Source organism: Sinocyclocheilus grahami, unplaced genomic scaffold (genome assembly GCF_001515645.1).
Source record: "Sinocyclocheilus grahami isolate Dianchi unplaced genomic scaffold, SAMN03320097.WGS_v1.1 scaffold601.1, whole genome shotgun sequence".
NCBI classification, from domain to species: Eukaryota; Metazoa; Chordata; class Actinopteri; order Cypriniformes; family Cyprinidae; genus Sinocyclocheilus; species Sinocyclocheilus grahami.
In genome coordinates this window covers 639,714-649,025 of record NW_015505780.1, presented here as the reverse complement: position 1 = coordinate 649,025, position 9,312 = coordinate 639,714, and the positions used below count along the sequence as shown (strand labels likewise).

The 9,312-nt window shown below is 36.5% G+C and overlaps 2 protein-coding genes across 2 annotated transcripts in view; both read left to right on the top strand.

Annotated features, from left to right (window-relative positions):
• Nucleotides 1–2,336, top strand: part of sptbn1 (spectrin, beta, non-erythrocytic 1) — a 114,124-nt gene extending 111,788 nt beyond the window's left edge. Inside the window, 3 exon segments of the mRNA XM_016240805.1 lie at nucleotides 48–221; nucleotides 294–336; nucleotides 1,528–2,336. Coding sequence (XP_016096291.1) covers nucleotides 48–221; nucleotides 294–336; nucleotides 1,528–1,746 — 436 coding nt within the window. The 3' untranslated portion in view covers nucleotides 1,747–2,336.
• A 5,150-nt stretch (nucleotides 2,337–7,486) lies between these two features.
• The window catches only part of LOC107557397 (EMAP like 6), a 60,344-nt gene continuing 58,518 nt past the window's right edge, over nucleotides 7,487–9,312 (top strand). Inside the window, exon 1 of the mRNA XM_016240804.1 lies at nucleotides 7,487–8,758. Coding sequence (XP_016096290.1) covers nucleotides 8,562–8,758 — 197 coding nt within the window. The 5' untranslated portion in view covers nucleotides 7,487–8,561. The remainder of the gene's footprint in view (nucleotides 8,759–9,312) is intronic.

Here is a 9,312-nt window from a genome sequence, read left to right as displayed (position 1 = left end):
TGTGTGTGTGTGTGTGTGTGTGTGTGTGTGTGTGTGTGTCTCGTCAGATCCTGGCACAACGTGTACTGCGTCATCAATAACCACGAGATGGGCTTCTACAAAGACAACAAGAGCGCGGCGCAGGGCGTCCCGTACCACAGCGAGATCCCCATCAGCCTGAAGGACGCCGTCTGCGAGGTGGCCATCGGCTACAAGAAGAAGAAGCACGTCTTCAAGCTCAGGTGAGGAGCGAGTCGATTGCTATCTCAATGAAGTTGTTCTGCTGTGACTAAAGCTCTTGTTCCTCCTCACAGAGTTACTGATGGAAATGAGTATCTCTTCCAAGCCAAAGATGATGTAAGTCTGCTTTTATCATAATAACTTCATCATAAATCCAGCAATATTACTCCAAAAGCTAGTGATGGGAGTTTATGGTTTATTTTTGCACATGTTGTTTAGCGGCGCACACTTGTGGTACATGAGAAACTGGACCTTCATATGATAAAACAGACTAAAAAAACACTTCTGATACCTGAATTAATGAATTCATTATAGGTTTTTAGTTCAAGTCAACCCCCAATCCATTAATTTCACGTTATTAGATTTTATAATCAAATATGTAATTAATTTGCACTTTGCAGCAACTGATGATAGATGGATGGATGATGGATGGATGATGGATGGATGGATGGATGATGGGATGTGTAAAATTTGAATTTAAAAAATGATTAACATTTTGTTTAAAATAAAAAAACTTACTAGCAACTAACTGAAATATGTTTAAGTTGAAGTGCTACAATTTCTAAAATTAAAAGTGGAATTGATCAATTAAATGGAATAAATTAAAATAAAATGAATATATATAGAAATAAAATGGCAAAATCACATTACAAAATTATGTAAAGTTACACCAAAATAAATAGAATTAACTAAAAATAACAATAAAAGTATATAGAAATATTTTTTAAAAACTGCCATTATTACATTGCAAAATTAAACTGAAATAAATTAATAAGGTAAATAGAACAAAATAAAGCTATATTAAAAAAAATAAAAATAAAATAAATATTACAAAATTACTGAAACTTAAACTAAAATATTGTAAATATAAAACAAAAAGTAATTCAAAATATTGAATAATATTATAAACTTAAAAATAACTTAATAATACTTAGAATTACATCTGTTCAGATTGAGAATTTATTTCAGTATTTGACAAAAATGCTGTTTTTATATGGCTTGAGGAAAAAGTCCTCGATAAAGATGCCCCAGAAAATCAATTCAACTGTGAAAAAAAAAAATTTATAATAATATTAGAAGTTGTAAATAAAACAAATATTACAAGAAAATACTATTTTGGTTTTTCTACTTCAAAATTTCATGTTTAATTCAATGTGTTACTTGCCTTTGAGTGAAAATTGTTTCTACACACTTTTTTCCAGTGTATGTGGGGCAAATATCAATAAGTGAATTTCTGCACAACATGTGTATGTACAGTACATATACAGTACAGATGTAATAGTGACTGTGTGTGCGTGATGTTTGAAGGAGGAGATGAACACATGGATCCAGGCCATTCAGAACGCCGGCAGCGGCTCCTCGTCCTCTGAGAAGTCAGAGATCACGCCTAGCAACCAGAGCACCCCCGCCTCCAGCCGTGCCCACACGCTCCCAGCAACCGTCACCCTGACGACCGAATCCAGCCCCGGCAAGCGCGAGAAGGACAAGGAGAAGCGCTTCAGTCTCTTCAGCAAGAAGAAGCAGTAGACAACCGAAACATTCGATTCGCTCATTCCCTCGATTCTTTTACGACTTTCTGTTTGTGTCCGCCCACCTCCTCCAGTGATATCCCAGCATGCAAAGCTCATAAAGACGCCACAATCTGTGCCTGAAAGCCCGCGAATTGGGTCCAAAGTTGTACAAAACGCAAGGAAAATCAAGAGTGTGTCGCGATTCGGGAACGTCGGCGATTCGAATGCCGTTTTTTTACGCTCTTCCGTTTCTATCGTGGTTGATTTCGAATTCTGACTATTGCTATCTCTCGTTTTTTGTAACTGTGTGTCATTGAGGGGTCTGGATATTTAAAACATTTCCTCAATTTTTATGAGGCTGTCTCAGAGATTCGCCGAGTCTCTCTTCGTTGACAGTGATGCTTCGAAACGATTCCATTAAACCGATACAATTCCACTTTAATGTCAGATTTGCCTTTTAACGACTATAAGCTGATAAACTAATATGAACGTAGATTAACATTGGCTTGAAGGCCTGGTAGACTTGTGTAATTTGATCAAATCGAGGTGGCTCGTACCAAACGCTTTGACGAGCTGTAAGAGCGTTTGCTATATACAGAGAACTAGTAACCTGAATCATTTGACGTCATGCTTTTTTTTTTATATATTTTTTATTGTAATAATAATTTTTTAATGTATTTTTGATTAAGTAAATGCAGCCTTCTGTTAAAAACATCACAAATTATTATTTTTTTTATTGACCCCAAACTTTTCAATGGTTGTGTAACACTTTATATAAGTAATCTGCTCATATTACTGTTCAAAATGTTAGGTTCTGTACATTTTTTGTTAAGTTGTTTTTGTTAGGTTTTGCAAAAACAATACTTTTATTCAGCAAGCATGCATTAAATTGATCAAAAGAGACAGTAAAGACATTTATAGTGTTACAAAATATTTCTCTTTCAAATAAATGCTGTTCTTTTGAACTTTCTATTCATCAAAGAATCACAAAAACTCAAATGTATCACGGTTTCCACAAAAATATGAAGCAGCACAACTGTTTTCAACATTGATAATAATCAGAAATGTTTCTCGAGCAGCAAATCAGCATATTAGAATGATTTCTGAAGATCATGTGACACTGACGACTGGAGTAATGATGCTGAAAATACAGCTGCGCATCACAGAAATAAATTATATTTTAACTGATATTCACATAGAAAACAGCTATTTTTAATTGTAATAATATTTCACAATTTTTACTGTATTTTCGATCAAATAAATGCAGCTTTGATGAGCTGACTTCTTTCCAAAACATTTAAAAACCTTACCAACCCCAAACTTTTGACTAGTAGCAAAAGTCTCCATCCAAGTCTTTGTTTAATCTCATTGTGGTCTATAGGAGAAACAATTAGGGTATTAAAGGGTATTCTTTCCTATGAGTGTGTGTTGCTGTAAAGTTTTTGGGGGCAACATCTCATAAGTTGTAAAGCGCCACATACACACTCACACACACACACACACACACACACACACATACACACACACACACACATACACTCACACACGCACTCACACACACGCACTCACACACACACTCACACACACACACACAGATCCTCCGGCCGACGCTCAGATGTATGAAACTGCACCTGTAGACTTTAACCTCCCTGCCCTGTTAAATATGTGCAATGTCATTAAATGCTTTTAAACATTACACTCGTGTCGTGTCATTCTGTGTGTTTATTTAGCTAGCCGTTGACGACTCGTTCTTAACTTGGGAGACTATAGTTGAGATCTGAAATCAATACTTTTATTCAGCATGGATGCATTAAAGTAAATCAAAAAATATATTTCCACTAAAATCTGAAGCAGCACAACTGTTTTCTACATTGATAATAATCAGAATCATTTTATCAGAATGATTTCTGAAGGATCATGTGACACTGAAGACTGGAGTAATGATGCTGACAATTCAGCTTTGATCACAGAAATAAATTATATTTTATGTATTCAAATAGATATTTTTTTTATTGTAATAATAATTTTTTAATGTATTTTTGATTAAGTAAATGCAGCCTTCTGTTAAAAACATCACAAATTATCTTTTTTTTTTATTGACCCCAAACTTTTCAATGGTTGTGTAACACTTTATATAAGTAATCTGCTCATATTACTGTTCAAAATGTTAGGTTCTGTAAGTTTTTTGTTAAGTTGTTTTTGTTAGGTTTTGCAAAAACAATACTTTTATTCAGCAAGCATGCATTAAATTGATCAAAAGAGACAGTAAAGACATTTATAGTGTTACAAAATATTTCTCTTTCAAATAAATGCTGTTCTTTTGAACTTTCTATTCATCAAAGAATCACAAAAAATCAAATGTATCACGGTTTCCACAAAAATATGAAGCAGCACAACTGTTTTCAACATTGATAATAATCAGAAATGTTTCTCGAGCAGCAAATCAGCATATTAGAATGATTTCTGAAGATCATGTGACACTGAAGACTGGAGTAATGATGCTGAAAATACAGCTGCGCATCACAGAAATAAATTATATTTTAACTGATATTCACATAGAAAACAGCTATTTTTAATTGTAATAATATTTCACAATTTTTACTGTATTTTCGATCAAATAAATGCAGCTTTGATGAGCTGACTTCTTTCCAAAACATTTAAAAACCTTACCAACCCCAAACTTTTGACTAGTAGCTAAAGTCTCCATCCAAGTCTTTGTTTAATCTCATTGTGGTCTATAGGAGAAACAATTAGGGTATTAAAGGGTATTCTTTCCTATGAGTGTGTGCTGCTGTAAAGTTTTTGGGGGCAACATCTCATAAGTTGTAAAGCGCCACATACACACTCACACACACATACACACACACACACACACACACACACACATAAACACTCACACACACACACACACACACACACACACACTCACACACACACACACTCACACACACACTCACACACACACACACACACACACACACACACTCACACACACACACACTCACACACACACTCACACACACACACACACACACACACACACACTCACACACACACACACTCACACACACACTCACACACACACACACACACACACACACACACTCACACACACACACACTCACACACACACTCACACACACACACACACACACACACACACACTCACACACACACACACTCACACACACACTCACACACACACACACACACACACACACACACTCACACACACACACACTCACACACACACTCACACACACACACACACACCATCTGTGATCTCCATATGTCTGTGATTAGTTCATGAGGTTTGAACCACAACATCACACACACCAGCACAACCTTCACAATCAGCACGACTTCCTGTCATGTGACTTCAGCTTTGTCTAAAAGAGCGTTTCACATCCTCTCTAACCTGCTGGGAAAGATCTGATCAATATCTCAAATTACACTCCATCAAGTCTCGGAGCCAGAATTTTTCTGGGCTGTTGCACAATCGATCATTTCTTAAATGTTATGAAGTGTTCAGTTACATAAGCATCAATCCATACACATTTTGAAATCTAGTGTTAAAAAATTTAGAGAAAGATGACATTAAATGTATAATAATGACATTTAAATAGCATAATATCTATTAGGATAACCCTTATAGATGAATATGGGTTGTTTTTCCAGAAGGAAAGCAGTTTATTTGATATATTCCAGTGCATTTGTTGATAGTTAGTCCTCCAGTAATCATATTAATTCGTGTAATTAAATCAGGCTTTACCTAAACTCCCTCCAAACCAAGACACTGATATCATGTCTGTGTGGTACAAGCAGTGAACCCTGACATTTTACTCTGATTTTACACGGTTTATTCCATAGATTTGAGACTGTTAATCTGTATAATCATTAGATTATGCATTACACAATCCTGTGATTATAGCCGATTACATTGAAATAAAATGTTCAATCAGACATGAACGAAAACATTCATCTGGACTCTGTTTAGCCTTGTTTAGACATTTATGACTTGCACTTTATAGATCACATAATTCTCAACTTTCAGAACTGTTTTATGGAGTTTTTAATGCTGTTAAACAACAGTAGAAATCCATTAAAGGTGCTACACTCTTAAAAATAAAGGTGCTTCATGATGCTATAGAAGAACCTTTAACATCTGAAGAACCTTTCTGTTTCACCAAAGCTTCTTTGTGGCAAAAAAAGGTTCTTCAGATTATAAAAAGGTAAGAAAGAGATGGTTCTTTAAAGAACCTTTGACTGAATGCTTCTTTGTGGAACCAAAAATGGTTCTTCTATGGCATCGCTGTGAAGAACCTTTTATTTTTAAGAGTATACTTCAGTTTCTCACTTCATTCCTGTGAAGAATTGACTCTGACTAAAGTCTACAGCACATTTTACACGGGTTTTAGAAACAAAAATACTGATAACGAAACATCACGAAGGCTTTTTGTACTAATGCATTGATGAGAACGCTGCAGTATGAACATGTGGAAAGTCTCAAATGCTATTTCTGTGATTAAACGTCGTTAATTTTCAAGGCTGTAGAGTTTAGTAGAGATGCTATGACATGTCCCTAACAATGTCCACTACTAAATTGTCTCTAGCAATCATTTTGATCTGTTGTGGTTGTCTGCTGTTATGTCCCCAGCAGTGCCAGAACCAAACCTACAGGCTCTTGCTCATGTGTTCAGCTGAGCTCTTCAGTCACGTGGGTCCGTCTTAAGCAGCATCAGTGGGCTCCGGATTTCCTTCTGCTGGGGGATGCCCTTCCCAGCATCCTCTCCATGACCGTCAACATGTCCACTCACACAATAACAAACACGTCTCACAATCAACGGCCAGCACAGCATTACAGCATGCAATTCATTTCTCACTAGTCAAAATATCGTAATGTTAATGCATTGCTAGTGGACATTTGTAATTCGAAATCCAATCAGAATCAAGCAGGAATCTGTTAAAAATCCAATAATATTTGTAGAAACAATACCAACCCTTCAGCTTGTTTTTTACTATTTTATTTGATCCTACATGATCTTAAATTCTTCGTAGACTCGTATTTGAACTGCGAATTCACTTAGAATACTTGTAAAAAATATTATTATTATTATTATTTAATTTAGACAATTTTAATTAAATATTAAAAAAATTATGCAATTCTAATAATTAAAAATTGTTTTACATAATTATAAATAATTAAAGAAGTATATGTAAAAAATGATTAAAGAATTATATAAAAAAATAATTTAATTAAAAATGTTTTTAATAATCCTATATGAATATGATTATACGAATATAATTAAATTATTTAATTATTATCAAAATGTATAATAATTGTACTTAAATGTCATAAATAATTAAAACAATACAAAATAAATAAACAAACAAAAATAACTAAAAAATATATTTTTTTATATTTATTTTTTATTTTTAAAATTACATATATTATTAGAATTTTTAATAGATTTTTAATGTTGTCAAAATTATTATAAAAACACAATAGCGTTCCTTCTAGCGCTTTTTAGCGTTTCCTAATATGCTATCTCCATACATGTTGTTGTTTATAAAATTATGTATGTGTTGATATAATATAATATAGCAAAACGATCTCTCAAAGAATGTTCTTGGCCGAAGACCCGTATGTTCAGCACGTTGGACAGCGCATGCTGAGCGCCCATGGGATTTGAAGTCATTTTCGCGCGGCTGTGCGTCACGGGAGACCACTTAGAACTACAAGTCCCATGATTCCTTGCGCGACGCCGCTTTTCCTGCTCGTCGGCATCATCGGAAACGGGCCACAAGGCGTCGTAGTAACCAAGCCGAGTGGCTTGCTAGAAACCAGAAATCATATTCTCCAAAATATTACGCCAATAACTCGACTCAAAGCGCCTTTACTCCCTCAACGCTGCGCCGAGTTCGCGGTGGAAGGGATTAATCCACCTGAAGCAGCTCGCTCGGCTCGTTCCCTTCGTGTGAGAGTGAGGGTTTGTGCGCCTCAGAGCCGGTTTCTGATGATCCGGATCACGCGGGGAACCGAAGAGTTTGCTTGAGGATCACGCGGGGAACCGAAGAGCTCCAGGCTGAAGTTGAAGAGCATGAAGACGGTTTTGGGGGGAGGTCTGATCGTCGGCGCGATCGAGAATCGTCTGACGGCTGAAATCGTGGCGACTTTCTGAAATCCCGGAGGCAAACACGCCGACTTCTGCCCTTTAGAGATGATTAACAGCACGGTGGCTTTGAGGTTTGTCTCCTGATGTCTCTGCAGCCCTTTAAAGACGTCCAGACCTCAGTGTGCTGAAGGTGTCCGGCTTGCACGAGGTAGTTGTAGATGCATCTGGACCAAGATCAGCGGCTAGAGTTGTTTTTAACGGTAATGCACAGATGTAGCATGCTTTCAAAAGGCTTTTATATTGTAAAAACCCATGCAATGTTTGCTAGCTGTGACCAACTATTCCGGTATGAACATTTATAATCACTCCTGACTCTTTCTTTGATTGCATTCCCTTTAATCTGGATCCAAATATCAGCATTTTCCCATCACTGTAGCCTGATTTCTTCATGACACCCATTGGGATCTTCAGACACCCTTCCCTGTACAGGTGACCCGGCTTGTGTTCCAGTTATGCTGCAACTTCAAGAGGGCGTTGATTGGTGGCGGTCCCATAGAGTTGGTTAAAGATCTGAACTGGTGTCCGAAAGGCTGTAGGTAGCAACCCTACAAGAGGTTAACCATCACCATTGTGTCTTTGACCTCCACAGAGCCCATCCCTGTAGAAAGTCCACTGACACTTTTGTGAATGATAGACCATTGCAGATCCCGAGAGCATGGCGGATAAGACGGCCCCCCGCTGTCAGCTGAGGCTGGAGTGGATTCATGGATACAGAGGCCATCAGTGCAGGAATAACCTGTACTACACCGCGGGGAAGGAGATCGTGTATTTCGTGGCTGGAGTCGGAGTGGTTTACAGCACCAGAGAACACACACAGAAGTTTTTCTTGGGACACAACGACGACATTATTAGGTATGCCGATGCTCTTTATAACAGATGCCAAATATCAAAACACCACAAATTTACCATGCACTATAATTCCATTGTAATCTTTTAAATGCCGCAAGTAACATCACTTAATATGGCAATCATTCAGTACCATGGGTATGTATCAAAGTACCATGATGTTTTTGGAATATGTACCATAGTAAAGTCATGGCGTTTTTGGAGTACCATGACGTTTTCTTGGACATGCATGACATGATGATGCCATGTTTTTAGGACTTATATCATTGGAAATACCATTCAATTCTTTGAAATGCTACAAGGTCTGATGTAAATACCATGGTAATCATTTAGTACCATTGTAAGTGACAAAGTACAATGATAATACCATGTTTTTAAAATGTACCATGGTAATATGGTGGTACTTACAATTTTTTTTTTTGGACAAATGCAATGGCAAAAGCCTGTGTTTCTGGACATGTGCATGCATTGGTGTTACCATGTTTTTTTTTTTTTTTTTTTTTTTTTTTTTTTTTTCTTGTATTGTTTTAAAAATCCCTAGGTATGATATAAATATCATG